We start from the raw sequence: 18,362 nt of genomic DNA on the forward strand, positions 1-18,362 counted from the left end.
CACACACACACACACACACACAGCAAACACTCAGACATATACATATGTGTTATTATTATAATAAAATCTTTCCGTTTGTTTTCTGAGAGAGGGTTCTCTGTGTAGTGTTGGCTGTCCTGGAACTCTCTCTAGACCAGGCTAGCCTTGAACCCAAAGAGATCTGCCTGCCTCTGTCTACTAAGTGCTGGGATTAAAAGTGTGTGCCACCACTGTCCAGCCAAATTAATCTTTTAAAAACCTAAAAACTGTTGGGCTGGAGAGATGGCTCAGTGGTTAAGAACATTGGCTTTTCTTCCAGAGGGCCTGTGTTTAGTTCCCTGCAACCAAATGATAGCTCACAACCATCTGTAATGGAATCTGATCCCCCCTTCCTGGCATATAGGTGTGCAAAGAGACACAATATTCAGATGCATAAATAAATCTTAAAGAAAGAAAGAAAAAAAAATCTTATCTTAAAAAAAAAAGGAATTGGGACACTGGGATGTACCTTGTATGAGAGAGTGAGTGTCTGGTAGGCATGAGTCTCTCTCTCTCTCTCTCTCTCCATATAATATATATATATATATATATATATATATATATATATATATATATATTAAAGAGTACATTGTAGGTGTCTTCAGACACACCGGAAGAGGGTATCAGATCCCATTACAGATGGTTGTGAGCCACCATGTAGTTGCTGGGATTTGAACTCAGGACCTCTGGAAGAGCAGTCAGTGCTCTTAACCGCTGAGCCATCTCTCCAGCTCTCAGGGTCATCCTTGGTATAGTAAGTTTTAGGCCAGCTTGTAAAAGATAAGATCCTGTCTCCAACAAAACAAAAACAAAACAAATAGCCCATAAAAAATGAAGCAAAACAGGGTTGGAGAGCTAGCTCTGTAGTTAAGACCACTGAACCCAGATTCAATTTCCAGAGCTCTCATGGTGACTCACATCTATAACTCCAGCCCCACCCTCTTTTGTCTTCTGGCCTCTGCACGCACCAGGCATGCATGTGATGCATGGACATGCAGGCAAGACGCTAAAAAATGGCTAGTGGAACTGAGGGTGTAGTCCAATGGCAGAGTGCATGTTTGCCATGAAAAGAGCTCACAAGGAACGATAGAGTTCATTTCGTTAAGCAGACAGAGAGGGGCTGAAATGTAGTTTAACTTGAGCAAGATCCTAGATTCCATCCATTCCTTCTCCCCAAAAAGCTATCCTCAAGATGTGTCCCATACATCTGGGGTGGGGGGGAGATGGATGAGAATTTTGAAGAACTGGGCTGGGTACATGTCTTAGTTAGGTGCAAGGAAACACCATGACCAAAAAGCAAGTTGAAGAGGAGAGGGTGGTTTATATTTCCACACTGCTGTTCATCACCAAAGGAAATCAAGACAAGAACTCAAACAGAAGCTGACACTGAGGCCATGAAGGAGTACTGCTTACTGGCTTGCTTGTCCTGTTTTCTTATAGAACCTGGGTCTACCAACCCAGCCATGGTCCTACCCACAATGTGCTGGGCCCTTTCATTGATCACTAATTGAGAAAATGGCATACAACTGAATCTCATGGAGACATTTCCTTAACGGAGGCTCCTTTCTCTCTGATGATTCTAGCTTGTGTTGAGTTGACACAAAGCCAGCCAGTATGGTGGTAGTGAATTTGAGGGTAGTTTGGGCTACATGAGACTATCTCCAAAACCAGAGAGACTTGGACTCTGGAAAGTGAAAAGAACTGAATGATCCTGTATCTTTTGAAGAAGCAAATTGATAAAATGGGGACACAGGAGTAGGCAGAGGTTCATGGGTTCTGGGTAAAGGGGGGGGATTGTTGTTTTGCAGTTTGTAGAAGGGAACACTACAGGTGAAGGAAGTTGCCAGAAGCTAGGCAGGGTTGCACTGTGCATAAGAGATGCTGGGCCATGCCACATTATGGTCCTAGAGGAAGGGGACCTGGTACTAATTGTCTCCAAGACTCTGTCATGTGTTCCCTGTAACCCTGGCAGATGGCACACTGGTGCTGGTAAGAACTGGGCCTCATCTGAGTAAAGATGAAGCCTAGAGCTTCCTAGGAGGATGAAGGATGAAGAGAGCGAGGCATAGTGATCCTGGGATTTGACTCTGGGGATGACCTTGGAGAAGAAATAGCCACTGGAGAATCAAGGAAAACAGGCCAGACCAATGCAGAAGAGCCAAGGCTGAAGGGAAAATTTCTGAAACCAGGAGCAGGGGTGTTTGAGGATCATCCTTGGCAATGGGGTGACCCTCATAAGGCACCTTTGTCATGTGGGATGTAAAAATTGGGCTTGAAAGCAAAGTCCAGGAAGGAGGGAGTTAGTGGAAAGGTAAGGAAGTATTGTCTCAAGAGGGAAAAGTGTGGGTCTAATGGAAGAAGAGCTGAGAAGCTGGGGCCAAGCCTGCAGAAGGTGACAAGCCTGACCACCTGAGTTTGATCTCCAGAACCCTCAGGGTGGAAGGAGAGAGCCAGCATGCACAGATTTGTCCTCTGACCTCCACACCTTTGTTATAGCATGCATGTGTGAGTGCACACACAAAATAAATACAGAAAATGCAATAATTTTTTTTTTGATGTGGAAAAAGAAAAAAGTAAGGGGCTGGAGAGATGGCTCAGCAGTTAAGAACACTGGAGGCTCTTCCAGAGGTCCTGAGTTCAATCCCCAGCAACCACATGGGGACCCGTAACCCTCAGTAATTCTTCCAGCCCCCATGAACACTTGCATGCACATGTGGGTGCAGTAATATCGAAGAAACATATCTTTAAAATACAACGAAGTCGGACTCAGAACTTGTTCCTTCTAGGAAAGAGGAAGGTACATATGTTTGGGATTGAAGAATGGACAGTTTCGAGGGGGCTGTTTCTGGGTGAGATGGGGTTTCTTGAGCAGAGAGATGTGGGCAAGTCCAGAGCATCAGGAGAATGAGGTCAAATTGTGGAGAATGGCAGAAGGGGTGGCAATGGTCATCGGAGCTTGGATCAGCGGTGCCCACAGCTTGGGCAGCATGTCTAAAGTGCTCTGTATGGAGTCCTGGTTAAGAGCCCAGGCCTGAGAGGTGACAGTTTGGGTTCCTGTTTTGGAGTCACAGTGTGGCCTCAGGCAAGCTGCTCAACCACTAAGTAGTTGGTCCAATTCCTCGTCTGTCTGATGAGTTTAAACATGGCACTTCCCTCTGAATATTATAAGTGAGTCTATTTATGTTCAGGGTTGTCATCTACCACAAGGAAAGTACTCAGTCTATTAAGGCTTGTTTTTTTTTTTTTTTTTTATCTTGAAGTAAGGCCTTGCAATGTAGCAAAGGCTACCTCACACTTAGAATCTCATCCTCCTAGGTGCTGACTTACTTTGTTGATCCGTAAGGACATTTTAGGGTTCTTTGTGTAGCTCTGGCTGTCCTAGAACTAGTTCTGTAGACCAGACAGGCCTGGAACTCACAGAGATCCTCCTGCCTCTGCTTCCAGGGTGCTGGGGTCAAAGATGTGCACCATTGTGGCAGGGTTGAAAGAGGACCTTGAAAAACTTTGGCAATGCAAAGATGGCTCACATGGTGCAGTCAATTTAGTGATCTGATAACAACAGTCTTCTGCAGCTCATGTGGTCACCCCTGCCCCCAATCCACCATGAATACACACAGCTTGGGTCTACAGTTGTCTCAGCATCAAGCCTGGAAAGAATTTGGAGCTAGGGTGAGGCAGGGGTCTGAAGGATTGCCTGGGGTGGTGGAAGAGAATCAGGGTGAGTGGGGACATTAGGCTGTTTGTATCAGATAGCCTGGTGGGTAAGTCAGCTCCCCTCTGAGTCTTGGGTTCTTTGTCTGTAAATGGGTTGTGGAGAGTTCTAAAGAGATGAGTCAAGGACCCTGTGGTACTGGAAAAGGTCAGTGATGCCTGGGTTCTACCAGTTTTTGTTCTTGGTTGCTTGGTTGGTTTGATATAAGGTCTTACTATGTAGCCTTGACTGATTTGGAACATTTGCTGGCTGGTGTCTCCCAAGTGCTGGGATTCAAGGCATATACCATCACCAACTTTTATGACTCACTTTTTTTTTTTTTGTTGTTGTTGGTTTGTTTTTTTTTTTTTTTTTTTTTTTTTTTTTCAGAGACAGGAGGGTTTCTCTGGCTGTCTTAGAACTCATTCTGTAGACCAGGCTATCCTCAAATTCACAGAGATCCTCCTGCCTCTGCCTCCTGAGTGCTGGGATCCCACTGCCACACCAGGAAGAGTCTAACAATTTTAATTTAAGAGACACCAGTGGGTAGAAAAGAGAATCCTGGTCTTTCTTAGGCATCTACCGGGTGTGCCAGTCACTTTCCATTGCCCTTCTCTGGGATCTTTATACTCAAGTCATGATGCAGATGATAACAGTCTGTTTGTCAGATGAAGAAACTGAGGCTCAGCTTGTTTGGTGACTTCCCAGGGAAGATGGGAAAATGAATTGGTGTCTAGAGAGAATGTGCCTGATTCTACTGCCTGCTGTTCCTAACAGGTGGTACTTTGGAAAGATCAGTAGAAAGGATGCAGAAAGGCAGCTTCTCTCTGCTGGCAACCCTCAGGGGGCCTTTATCATTCGGGAAAGCGAGACCACCAAAGGTGAGTTGGTACCAGCCATTAAGGAGAGCGGGGCGGTGCTTGGGTCAGGGCCAATTGGAGAGGCAGACCTAGGATGGACTCTAGGAATTGCCTATGGGACCTCTTCCTGCTCTAAGTCTGAGGGAGAAGAGGATTAAACGACCCTTTCCACGCAGGTGCCTACTCCCTGTCCATCCGTGACTGGGACCAGAAAAGAGGTGACCACGTAAAGCATTATAAGATCCGAAAGCTGGACATGGGTGGCTACTACATCACCACACGGGTCCAGTTCGAATCTGTGCAGGACCTGGTGCGGCACTACATGGGTGAGCTGCTACATGGGTGGTCACACCACATGAGTGTGAGCAGGGATTGTCCCGATGGGGAGACTGAGGCCGAGAGGACAAGTAGAAGAAGTAGTGGCTAGGCCAAGTATGTGTGTCCCCAGGATTCTGCTCCATGTGGATTCTGAGGGCACTGAGGTCTGACAAAACAATGCCTTCTAACGTTCTTGCTTCCAGACCTAAGCCTGTGAGAACTTTGGACATTTTTTATTTATTTGGGGAGAGGGACTCATGCGTATCAGAAGACAACTCGTGGAACTTGATTCTCTTCTTCAACCGAGTGGGTCCTGGGGATGAAATGCAGGTCACTGGGGTTGCCAGCAGATACCTTCTTTACCTGCTGAGCAGAATTGCTAGCTAGGTTTATGGAAACTTTGTAGGGTCTTTGTTCTCTCTCTCTCTCTCTCTCTCTGTCTGTCTGTCTCTGTCATAGTGTGTGTATCTCTGCGTGTGTGTGTGTGTGTGTGTGTGTGTGTGCCATGTGTGGAAATCAGAACACAAATTTCAGAAGTAAATCCTTTCCTCCCACCATATAGGTTTCAGAGACCAAACCTGGCTGGCTAGGTTCGCTGGCCGGCACCTTTAGCTGCTGGACCACCTTGTTGGCCCTGTTGTACTTCCTAGGCAGAGTCATAATCATAGGCTCTAAACCAGCAGTTTCCAACTTTCCTAATGCTGCGACCTTTTAATACAGTTCCTCATGATGACCCCCAACCATAAAATTATCTCATTGTTACTTCATAACGGTAGTTTTGCTACTGTTATGAATCATAACCTAAATATCTGATATGCAGCATATCTGATCCTTGTGAAAGGGTCCTTCAGATCCCCAGTGGGGTCACGTCCCACAGGTTGAAAACTGCTGTTCTAAGCAGTGGGTGTCAGAAGCTGATCAGAACTTTGAGGAGACTCTGGCTGTTGTGTGCTACCTAGACGTCAGGGGTAGGGCTGAAGGCGAGGTCCCTTAGGCACCTTTGGTCTTTGCCCAAGCAGTGGCAGCAAACAAGCAGAAGAGAATGATTCTGGAGCTGAGCAGGAAGCAGTATGGACCTGACCAGACAGAGGCCTGGTTGTGGGGCTAAGCAATTATGGTCCATCTTGGAGTAAAACTCAAGCACAGAGACCAGGCAACTTCATGGCCTGACGTTCTGAGCTTGGCTCATTAGGCCCGGGATGAGGTCCATGGCAGGAATGGGCTCACCTGCACAGTTTTGCCTCAGAACCTCTGTTTTCACCTGTCAGAACTGGTCCTTGTCCTTAAAGGCCTGGCTGGAGGCCACCTCCTAGGAAGACCCATAAAGTTCCCACATCCTTCCTTGGGCACCCGAGTTCGCCTATTCGGAGGACTGGGTTGTCTTCTTTCCTGGCCGTGAGCTCAAATATGAACCTTTTTTCCCCCACAGTTTTTCAAGACAGGGTTTCTCTGTGTAGCCCTGGCTGTCCTGGAGCTTGCTCTGTAGACCAGGCTGGTCTCTGCCTCCTGAGTGCTGAGATTAAAGTTGTGAAGTTTCACCACTGCCTGGCTTCTTTCTTTCTTTTTTTCTTTCTTTTCTTCCTTCCTTCCTTCCTTCCTTCCTTTCTTTCCTTTTAATCCTGGCTTGTAAAGACAAACTGTAAACTATTTTTGTTTCTCTGGATTTTATTTATGTATGTATTTATTTATTTAAGACCCTGTAGCCTAGACTAACACCAAACTCCTTCCACTTTCCTCAGCCTACCAAGTGCTGGCATTATCAGCACGAGCTACTATAGTCCACTAGGGCCTGGTTATTTATGGATGCTAGGTGGTGGTAGAATTTCGGAGAGAACATCTGTAACTCCCATCTGTGAACTCCTTCCATCTGCCCTTCCTCCAGAAGTGAATGACGGCCTGTGCTACTTGCTCACCGCACCCTGTACCATCATGAAGCCCCAGACTCTGGGCCTGGCCAAGGATGCCTGGGAGATCGACCGTAGCTCCATAGCGCTTGAACGCCGGCTGGGCACCGGCTGCTTTGGAGATGTGTGGCTGGGTAGGAGATGGGGGTTGGGGGTGGGGATGGAAGGTGCTGGGGGCAGGGAGGGGTTGTCTAGGGTCTGGGAAAAGGGACAGGATTTGCGGGGAGCCAGTCTTGACGAGTATGCGGCCACCGAGCAGGCACGTGGAACTGCAGCACAAAGGTGGCCGTGAAAACGCTGAAGCCAGGCACCATGTCCCCGAAGGCCTTCCTGGAGGAGGCACAGATCATGAAGCTGCTGAGGCACGACAAGCTGGTGCAGCTGTACGCGGTGGTGTCTGAGGAACCCATTTATATTGTGACAGAGTTCATGTGCTATGGTGAGGGGGCAGGGTAGGAGGCAGGGTTGGATGCGAAGGGACTAGAAACTGTATAGTTCCAGAGCAGGGTGGGAGTGTGTGTGGGCAGGGCCTGTTGTGGGGCGGGGCCTGTCGCGGGGCGTGGCCTGTCGCGGGGCGGGGCTGTTGTGGGGCGGGGCTGTTGTGAGGGCGGGGCCTTCTCTTGCTAGAAGGTGCTTAGCCAAGCTAGTGGATCCCTTTGGATGAAGAGGACCTGGAGAGGAGTCTTAGTGGTCACATCAGGGATTTGGAGGTGGAGACAGAGCAGGAAGGTTGATCTAGGGGAAAGAACCCGGGAGAGAGGGAGGCGAGGGGAGGCTAGATTAGCTGGGTAAGCGCAAGGGCAGTGTAGAGAAGGGTTGTTGGGAGTAGGGGCTTGCTGCTGATTTTCTGTCTGCTTCTCCCTAGGTAGCTTGCTGGAATTCCTAAAGAATCGAGATGGTCAGAAATTGATGCTTCCCCATCTAGTGGACATGGCTGCCCAGGTAAACTGGACCAGCAGGTTTCATCTCTCAGACCTCTCTCCTATTGTCCATCCATAAACCTATATGTCTTCATACACTAAAACTGCAGCCTAGCCCACCTTACGAGCTCTGAGACCTGAGTCAGGAAGACGCTGTTGAGTTTCCTCATGTGCTCTGGACAGCGGTGGGGTTGGGGCGGGGGTGGGGTGTCCATCGGGACAGGTGTAATAATGGTGTTGTGAGCCCATATCAGCGCCTGCCTCTCACTTCCTCCCCCCACCCCCCAGGTAGCCGAGGGCATGGCCTACATGGAGCGTATGAACTATATCCACCGAGACCTGAGAGCAGCCAACATCCTGGTGGGGGAATATCTAATATGCAAGATCGCCGACTTCGGGCTGGCGCGCCTCATAGAAGATGATGAGTATAATCCCCAACAAGGTGAACGGTCTCTCCCTACCTTACTAGAGATCAAAAACCCTAAGGGTTAGCCATGCTCCTCACATAATCAGAAACCTTTCCCCACCCATGATGATTCCAGACACCTCCCAATCCTGATGTAAATCAAATGCAATTCTGAGTTCAAGTCTTCCCTCCAAACACTAGCTACCCACCTTTCTCAAGTTACCTAACTTCTATGAGTTGCCATTTCTGACCTATAAGATGAAAATACTTAGTCCGTAATAAGAAAATAAGGATATTTACCTGTTACTGAGTAAGTACCAGGCACTGCTTAGTTGCTAAGTCTTAAACAGATTTAAATGGATGAGCTTTAAGTCTTAAACAGAAGACAACAGAGTATATCAACACCAAATCTGTTATAACACATCTGTTGTATAGTGTTATATAACACTAGAATGCCTAGTATGGACCCTAGCCACTTGTTGGCTGTGCTGTCTGGGTGGAAAACTTACTTGGCATCTTCTTTTCCTAACTGGTAAGGTGAGGTCTCGATGTGTTCACTAACATATTGCCCAAAATAGTACCGGGGCCTGGGGAGGGGCTATAACTCAGTGGGAGATGCTTGCTGAGTGGAATTTGCTTCCAGTACCATACAACCTCAACCAAAACAAATAAACCTGTGACCAGCACTTAGTAAAGGCTAGAGACATTCCAATATCCTATCTTGAGAAGCAAAATCATGTGTAGAACATAGCAGGTCTTTTCTGGGGGTCCCTAAGATATCCAATCCTACAGTCCTCAGTCTCTTAACCCAGCAGTTCCCAGGGGACTCCCCCCCCATTAACCTTACCTCCTCCCCAATATCTCCAGGAACCAAGTTCCCCATCAAGTGGACAGCCCCAGAGGCCGCCCTCTTTGGCAGATTCACTGTCAAATCAGACGTCTGGTCCTTTGGGATTCTGCTCACTGAACTGATCACCAAGGGCAGAGTTCCTTACCCAGGTGAGCTGGAAATTAGGGGTGTGGTCATGGAGAGCAGCCTTCTCCCCCTCAGCTCCTTTTCCCTGGCTGACTGGACTCCATTCTTCAGGTATGAACAATCGGGAAGTGTTGGAGCAGGTGGAACATGGTTATCACATGCCGTGCCCTCCAGGATGCCCAGCCTCCCTGTATGAAGTCATGGAGCAGACCTGGCGTCTGGACCCAGAGGAGAGGCCCACCTTTGAGTACCTGCAGTCTTTCCTGGAAGACTATTTCACCTCCACGGAACCACAGTATCAACCTGGAGACCAGACATAGCCTGACAGGGCATCAGTGACCCTCTGGGAATATGTACTTGCCCTTGCCAATCCCCAGGGCGCTCTGAGCCCAGTGCCCCGAGACTTGGAACCCTGTGGAATCCTAGCACATCAGAGAAGGTCCGAAGCTCTGAAGCCATTTTAGAGATGGTGCAGATGAAGACTAGAAATTCATCTCTTACCTTCACTGACCCCAAGCACTCTTTCTTCCCTTCCCACCTAGGTCCCATCCAAAAATCTATGGCACCCCACTCATTCCACAGTTGAAGTAAATGGATGAGCAGAGCTCATCTCTTGCACACTCTGGCCCCAAGTACTATTTTTCCTGTCCCATTGGGCTCCTGCATACCATTAGTCTCTCTCTCCCCCATCTCCTAAAAGTACAAATACTTTCTCTAGTTATTTATAAAATTGTATTTCTCTTTTTCCACTTGTCTCTCATTCCTGCCTTCCTACTTCCTGCCAGCCTGCTCCAGACCAGACCCTAAGGATTTAATCCGTAGGTTCTCTTGGGTTTCTCTATGTTACAAAGGCAGAGAACATCTTTGCTTGATTCCCTGCTTTCAGACCCGATGCTCTGGTCCCGGCCCAGGTCTGAGTGATAGAGCCACTGAAGGCTCACCCCCTCTCTGAGTGATGAGTATGTGTTTATTCATTGTCAGAACAGCGATGATGCATGCATCCGGCTATGACAGTTCCCTGAGCCCTCTGTGGGGAGGAGTGGTAGTCTGCAGGGGGTGAGCGGGATGGCTTTGGCTGTTTGCAGGGAGGGTAGAGTGGGGTGGTGAGCAGTTCCCTCTTACCTACTAAGGACAAGGTACCCAGTGCGTGGAGTTTCAGGACATGCCTACACTCCATTGTCATCCACATGTTCAGTTTTACCATGAGTTGAGAAACACAAAGCAGGTGATGGGAAATAGACAAATGTGGTTTTAAGTCTCTGTACGGTTGATTCCTTACCTGATGCCAGCTATCTTCCCAGCTGTCACAGGCACACAGGGGCAGTCTTAGACCTCCCACGGCAGAAGCACAGAGAATACAAGCTCTCTACAGCTCCCCAGAACACAGCAAGAGGAGGATGAAGGGAAGAGGCCTAGCTCATAGGACCTCACTGGGGAGTGAGGTTGGCTCTTCCTCACCCCAGGGAGCTTTTGGAGACCTTTGGAAGTATTTTTATTGTAGCGACTGGGATCAGGGATGGGAGACAATCTCTGATGTGCTTCTTGGGTCCTCCATGGAGAAAGTGGCAGCTGGTGTGCCTCTGTTTGGAAACCAGGAGAGCAGGAAATATGGATTCTTACCTCTTGTGTCAGGAAGTGTTTATCGGCCCTCTGGCTTATTGATGGGAGAGAGGAGAGGATCCTGGGAGCTGGGAGTTGCTGATGCATTAAGCAATTACTAAGAATCGACTCTGATGGGCCCTTCACACTGTGCAGGACCCTGGGCATATAAAAGTGAGTGAGGGCTAGTCCTGTCTTGGGGGCGTTCCTTTGGGTGAAGAAATAATGAATTAATAAATAAATACTTTCCTTTTGAGAAAAAAAAAAAAGATGCATAATCTCATATAACCCAGGCTGACCTCCAAACTCCCTACATAACCAAGAATGACCTCGAACTCCCAACCCTCCTGCCTCTACCTTCCAAATGCTGGGATTTGGTTGTGTCCCACCATGCTCAGTTTGATCTCTCAAACTGACTGAGGCCATGGCGGTGGCACACACCTTCAGTCCCAGCACTAGGGAGACAGAAGCCAGCAGATGGGCATGTGCTTGAGGCCAGCATAGTTTATGCAGCAAGGTGCAGCTCAAACACAAACAAACATGCCTGCTGACTGTCAGATATGTTTCCAGCCTTTCTCCCCCATGTAATCGAATGCTGAGACCCTTTCCTATGATTGGTTCCACTGGATAAGAAAACTGAGGCTCAGGGGTTACCGGATATGCCTGGATCACTCAGATGCACATGGTAGAGTTGATCTTACACAAAGCCCATGATCTCTTCAGTAGACTTCATTACTGCTAGGTTTTGGAAAGGGTGGTGTGTGTGTTTGTGTGTGTGTGTGTGCGCACGTGCCCGTGTGAGCGTGCGCTCTGACCCACGTGCCTGTGTGCATGTGCATGTGTTTTCTCTACTTATCAGCAGAAAGATTCCCTAAAACCCTCTGCCAACCTGAGGAATCTAAAGGAAAGGGGCAGGGTGGCATCTACTGAGAGTTCCCGCTGACCAGGGTTGTGCTGAAGGCTGTTGAATGGAACCAAAAGATAGAGTGAAGGTGAACCAAAAGATGGCTGGGTGGTTAGGAGCACTGACTGCTCTCTTCCAGGGAATGTGGGTTCCGTTCCCAGCAACCTTATAGCAGCCCACAGCTGTCTGGAACTCTTAAGATTTGACACCCTCACACAGACATGCATGCAGGCAAAACACCAAATGCATGTAAAATAAAAATTAAATAGATAAAGTCTAGATGGAGAGACTCCAGATGTCAGGAGGCAAACTCTCAGATACCAAGGCTCCTTGAGGCCGTAGGGTCCTAACCAGTCAGATTCACGGGAACCTGATACACAAGCCGGAAGGTAGCATTGTTTCTGTCTTCCTGCCATGGGGTTAAATAGTAAGAGCCCAGCCCTGGAGCTCTAGTTCCCACTGTGAATCCTGCCTCTGTGAACCCTGCCTCTGTGAATCCTGCCTCTCTCACTTGCTGGCTCCGGGGCTCTATGCAAGCGTTTAAGTTCGCCACGATTCAGTTTGCTCATCTGTGAAGTAGCATTAAATGTTTAATACACGTCAGCTGCTTGCCACTGTCATTTACAGAATGTTGACTCTGTGCCAGGGGTCCTGCTAAGGGCTGCCATTTCAGCCTCGCATGACCTAGAAAAACAGGCGGCTGTTCTGACAAACTGAGGTACTGTGAGGTAAACTGTAACCCCACCAACACACACACACCACACACACACACACACACACACACACACACACACACGTTTTGAGATAGACCCTCTCTGTGTTGCTCAGGTTCCTTAGTGTGGGAATTGTAAACATACACCATCATGCCTGACCAAAGTCAGATTTTTGAAGGTGTCCAGGACATTAAGCTGGAGGATCAGGGGCTGAGACCAAGTCTCTGGCCCCAGATTTAGCACTCAGACTCCGCCTTCTGCCCATGTGGTTTCAGTGAAGGCCCAGCAGTGCAGTGAACCATCTGAAGTGCTTCAGGCCTCTTGTTGCTCTGCAGCCGACCAGACCTCTGTGTCTACAGGTTCCCATCACTCCCTCGAGAGCAGCTGGATGAACCACCCCCGGCACCCCCATTTCAGTACCGCCTCCTGTTCCCTCCAGATAGAGCACAATGCAATTGATTAGACTACAGCTCTGTTTCAATCACCTCCTCTCTTGCTCGCCCTGCCTCCCTGAGATTACAGGCCGGTCACCTTGATTGCAGCTCGCTCCGTTCACAAAACTCTTCGGCTGGTCGTTTACAAAACCATCTCTCGCCTCATTCGCTCCCCCACCTGGTTCTTCTCCTCCGTGGTGTGTAGATTTTACTGGCTTACAGCTAGGCTCAGAGGGTGATTTTTATCTCCAGTTTCATGCTGGGGGAGGGCACCTAATTGACTAATGGCGGGATGTTTCCCTTGCGTGGTCTAATTCGATCCTCACCACTAGGGCTCTGCAGCAATGGGAGATAATAACCATTTACAGAAAAGAAAATGAAGGTTCTGAACCCTCACCCAGGGTCATTCCGTGAGATGATTGGGCCTGGGTTTGAACTCTAGGACTCATGCGTTCCACTGGCATGCATGATACAGCTGTATAGAAAAACCTAATACTGGCCCAGGGAGGCTGTAGATACAGGTATGGGCCCACAGTTGCACCCAACTGGAACTGGAGAGACCATGATGGCTCTTTGTTTAAGAGTGCTTACAGCTCTTGCAAAGGACCTGGTTCAATTCACAGCACCGACATCTGGAAGCTCACAGCTGCTTGAAACTAATTCATGGGATCCAATGCTCCTGGCCTCTGAGGATACCTGCATTCACATGTGCATACTAATTCATGCAGATATACATACATACATACACATACGTACATACACACATACACACATAAGTTAAAATGAAATAAGCCCCCAAATTAATCATTTGTTAATTTCATACACACCAAGTTTTTGTGTTGTTTTCTTTGTAGGTTTTTTTTTTTTTTTTATGATCTGTTTATTTGTTTTACGAGTACACTGTCTCTGTCTTCAGACACACCAGAAGAGGGCATCAGATCCCATTACAGATGGTTGTGAGCCACCATGTGGTTTCTGGGAATTGAACTCAGGTCCTCTGGAAGAGAAGTCAGTGTTCTTAACCACTGAGCCATCTCTTTAGCCCTTGTTTGTAGTTTTTGATGGATGTTGTGATGATTTGTAAATGCTTGGCCCAGGGAGTGGCACTATTAGGAGATGTAGCCTTGTTGGAGTAGGTGTGTCTCTGTGGGCTCAAGACCCTCATCATAGCTGCCTGGAAGTGAGTCTTCCATTAGCAGCCTTCAGATGAAAATGTAGACCTCTCAGCTCTGCCTGCACCCTGCCTGCCTGGATGCTGCCATGTTCCCATCTTGATGACAGACTGAACCTCTGAACCTGTAAGCCAGCCCCAATTAAATGTTGTTCTTTGTAAGACTTGCACTGGTCATGGTGTCTGTTCACAGCAATAAAACCCTAACTAAGACAGAAGATTTTCTCTCTTTGTTGTTGTAGTCATTGTTGCTGCTGTTTTTATGCATTTAGTGTTGTCTCTATTAGGCTGGTCTTGTCCAAGAAGCATGAGAACAAACCATTACAACACATAGCAAGGCCAGCAGAGGAGCCCAGGGAGATTTCTTGAAGTATGTGGAATGAATTGGCTCTGAGGAAACAGGAGGATGAGGTCATCCGGGTTAAAAGACTAACATGTGCAAAGGCCCTGAGGTATAGCCGGGGGAGATTCATTCAGGCAAATGCAAAGAACTATGTATGGGATGGCAGGGAGCTTAGATGACTAAGGATAGGTCAGAAGACAGACAGGAATCCTAACTTTATGGCTCTTGAAAGCCAGAAAGAAATCGTCTGGGAGTCCAGGACATACTAGAGGACACTTTCTGGAGTTCTGCTGCTCCAAAACTGAGCTGGTGGAATCCTCTGCCTACTCTTGTAGGTGTTTTCCTGGTACAGTAAGGAAGCCTCCCTCCCGGACATCCACCCCTAATCACTCACCCACATGGCCTGGATGGCCCTGCAGTGATGCTTGCCCTCCACCTAGTGGACAATCTAGGAACTATACCCAGAAATGAAGGAAACTTTTTGCTGGATGAGATGGTTGGGGTATCTGGTTCTAATTCCCATTCTCAAGACACTACACAAAGTTTAATGTTGACAAAGTTCAGAGGGAAGGTAGAGAAAATGACAGTGTTTGGTGTGTTGGAAAACAGAGGAGTATCTCAACTCAATTAGGCAGGAATTTTTCTTTTTCTTTTTCCAAGACAGGGTTTCACAATATTGGTCTGGCTGTCTGGGAGCTCACTCTGTAGACCAGGTTGGACTCAAGCTCACAGACATCTTCCTGCCTCTGCTTCCCAAGTGCTGGGATTAAAGGCGTGAACTACAATAGCCTTGGGCAGGACCTTTTCATAGGAAACGAGAAAATAAACAAAGTCAAATGGGCAGCTTTAACTCCAGCACCCTGAGAGACAGAGGCAGGCTTCTCCTTTTCAGTTCTGGGCCAACCTGGGACTACATAAAATACATAGTAAGACTGTCTAAAGATACCAACAGAACAAGAGACAAAGTCAAGCAACCAGGGCTGGAGAGATGGCTCAATAGTTAAGAGCACTGGCTGTTCTTCCATGAAGGCTACTGGTTCGAGTCTCAACACCCACATTAGTAGTTTATAAGCATATGTATTCCAGTTTCAGGGGATCCAGTTCCCTTTTCTGACCCCTAAGAGTATCATGCATGCACACTGTGCACACATATACAGGCAAAACACCCATACACATATTTTTTTCTTTTTTAAAGATTTGTATGAGTACCATGTTGCCATTTTTTTAGACACACCAGAAGAGGGCATCAGATCTCATTACAGATGGTTGTGAGCCACCATGTGGTTGCTGGGAATTGAACTCAGGACCTCTGGAAGAGCAGTCAGTGCTCTTAATGTGTGTGTATATGTATACACACACACATATATATACATATATATATATATATATTTCTTTTTCTTCTTCTAATGCAGCTAAAACAGAGTGGGGGTGGAGCTGGGCATTTGAAGATTGTGAATTGGGAAGTCACAACCTGCTGCAGCAAGCCTGTGATTCCAGCACTTGAAAGGTACAAGCAGGAGAATCAGGAATCCAAGGTCATCCTCAGCTACATGGTAAGTTTTAGAATAGCCTGGATTAATTGAAACCCTGTATCAAAGTATCATGCTTAAAACAAACAAACAAACAAACAAAAAGCAAGAGAAAGAATTCAGTGAGTGCAGAGAGGAGCTTCTGGGAAGTAGAGCTAAGCAGGTATGACTAGAACGCACTACACTGTCAGGCAGGTTAGAGCTGAAAATGAAAAAGGAAGATGAAGGAAGATGCTGGAGTCCTGGTCAGCCATATGCTTGGCTGGGATTCTCACCCTTGGGCAACAGCGTTAGAAGGCAAAGTAGAGTTTTGTGGGGTTTTAAAAAGTTGTGTGTGTGTGTGTGTGTGTGTGTGTGTGTGTGTGTGTGCTTGCGTACACATGTGCTCATGCTTATGTACCAAAGGTGTGCCACCTCCCCCCACCCCCAGCTGAAATCACAGTTGGTGGCAGATTGCCTGGTGTAGAAGCTGGGAACTGAAACTCTGGTCTTCTAGAAGCCCAGCTGTAAGTCTGTGACCCTCTCTCCAGTCCCTATTTTGTTTTGCTTTGGAGATGGGGGTTGGGGTGAGGTGAGGTGGGGTGTCTCACACTATGGGTCAGGCTGGCTAGGAAATATGTAGTCTAGGTTAGCCTCAAACGCACCTCCAGCCTCTTGTGTGCCAGTGCCGGGATTACAGGCGTGAGCCACTAGGCTCAGCAGCCAAGGTATAGGAGGTAAACAAAGCCAAATCCACTTCCAGGAAAAACCAAAAACCAAAAAAAACAAACAAACAAACAAAAAAAACCCCCAACAAAAAAAAAAAAAAAAAAAAAAAAAACCAAACAACTCCTAGTGACCAGTGTGGAGGACAGAGGCAGGAGGACACCCATTCTGAACACATGGAACCACACTAGGTCACACTCCTAGGACATAGCTTTGACCAGGCTATGAACCGGACATATCTATGTACTTGATAACACCTACAGACTTATCAGTGGTGTCCTGGCTCAGCACACACACAGACAATAATGTGTTGACCTACAGTTAGAGAGATAACTGAAGGCAAGCCAAGGACACCCCAAGACTCGCCGGAGAGAGCCAGGACCTTGTACCCGCAGATGGACACAGGAATTTACACACATGCAGTGTGACCGTCAAGGACCTTACCCTGCCCCCTCTGTCTTCTCCAGGTCCCTCACCACCTCTGGCAGGAACAAAGCTGACCTTTGCCCTGTGGCCTCTGGCCTCTCCTCCCACACCCCCTGCCCCAGAGGGAGGAGCTGTTTGAAGTCTGGGCGGCAGCTGGGGTTTCCTGTTGCCTGGAGGAATGTAGGAGGACTCGCACAGGGGAGGGGAGAGGGGCTGGGCTCAGAAGGAGGGCTAAAGTGGGGGCCTGAGGGGTTAGTGTTCTCTGTAAGGGGGGGGCTTCCTGCTTCCCTGATCTCCTGGGCCCCAGATCTAACTATTACATTCAAAGGAGAAGTCCAGCAGGGACGAAATGGCTCCAGTTCTTGGATCTGCAGCTCAGTGGCTCAGGAAAGTTCTGGAAAGCTTGTTAGGTTCTTCTTGTATGGACTAAACAGAATTACTCTCCATCAATTCAGACCTCCTTCCGGGAAGTCCCAGAACCTCTGTATTCAGAGGGGATACTCATGGCTTCCCCCCTTTCTATGAATCCCAGGGACTTGGTCATTGCCCTCCTCCTCCTCCTCCTCATTATTATTTTGATTTTAGAGGGAGTCTCTCATGTAGTCCAGGTTGGCCTTGTGTACTTGTATTTCTGAAGATGACCTTAAATTTATGATCCTCCTGCCTCCACCTCCCCTATGCTGGGATTATAAGCACATACCACTCAGTAACCTGAGTCTATTTTATGGAAACCTGAGCCTCTGACAAGTTATTACACTACAAATAATGGTAAGACCAGGTGTGCCTGGGTCCCAGTTTACATGGCCTCTAAAACCGTATGTCTCCACAGTTTTATCTCTACTTTCAGCAATATTTCCTGGGTCTGAATATACCAGGTTTTGCCTCCAGTGAAACAAACTTGGTCAGAGGAAGCTGAACCCAGAAAAGAGACAGAGTCTTGGCTCTTCTTCAGCTTAGTCGCTGGAGCAGATATGGAGATTGGACACTAGGTGGCAGCAGCATCCCGCGTAATAGTTCACGTGCGTTTTGGGTAAACCCTCCCCAACATACTTTGGATAGGCTCCATAAGAAAAACCTGTCTCTAAATTCCAGGAAGACTCGACTGTGTTTTGTTTCCAGGAATCGGCAACACTTTGGGGCTACCCACTACTTCCGCAGAGGGGACACCCGAAGCATCCTGGAGAACCTTGAGCATTCTTGGAAAATTTTACCTAACTTCTTTCTGTTTGTTTGCCTTTCTCCGCCAAACTAGCTGTCCTTCCCCCACTTTTCACACTTTTTCCTGAATATCAATTGGTCCCATCTTTCCTGTGGCTCTTTGCCACCTGTATTGCCTCGTTCCAGTCCCATCCTCTCCCTAAATTTAATTCACGAAGAAAGGGTCTTCCTATCCTGTGGGTGAGTGAGGGTGTCTCTTACTCTCTTCAGCGATGAAGTCTGCCCCG

At 47.8% G+C, this 18,362-nt stretch overlaps 1 protein-coding gene across 1 annotated transcript in view; it reads left to right on the forward strand.

Moving 5' to 3' along the window:
• The window catches only part of FGR (FGR proto-oncogene, Src family tyrosine kinase), a gene marked incomplete at its 3' end in the record, with an annotated part of 14,436 nt that extends 5,023 nt beyond the window's left edge, over positions 1-9,413 (forward strand). Inside the window, exons 5-12 of the mRNA XM_080922089.1 lie at positions 4,487-4,590; positions 4,746-4,895; positions 6,770-6,925; positions 7,051-7,230; positions 7,657-7,733; positions 8,000-8,153; positions 8,985-9,116; positions 9,205-9,413. Coding sequence (XP_080778215.1) covers positions 4,487-4,590; positions 4,746-4,895; positions 6,770-6,925; positions 7,051-7,230; positions 7,657-7,733; positions 8,000-8,153; positions 8,985-9,116; positions 9,205-9,413 — 1,162 coding nt within the window. The remainder of the gene's footprint in view (positions 1-4,486; positions 4,591-4,745; positions 4,896-6,769; positions 6,926-7,050; positions 7,231-7,656; positions 7,734-7,999; positions 8,154-8,984; positions 9,117-9,204) is intronic.
• Positions 9,414-18,362: the final 8,949 nt, after the last annotated feature.

The sequence above is a fragment of the Micromys minutus genome (assembly GCF_963924665.1).
Source record: "Micromys minutus genome assembly, chromosome: 9".
Classification (NCBI taxonomy): domain Eukaryota; kingdom Metazoa; phylum Chordata; class Mammalia; order Rodentia; family Muridae; genus Micromys; species Micromys minutus.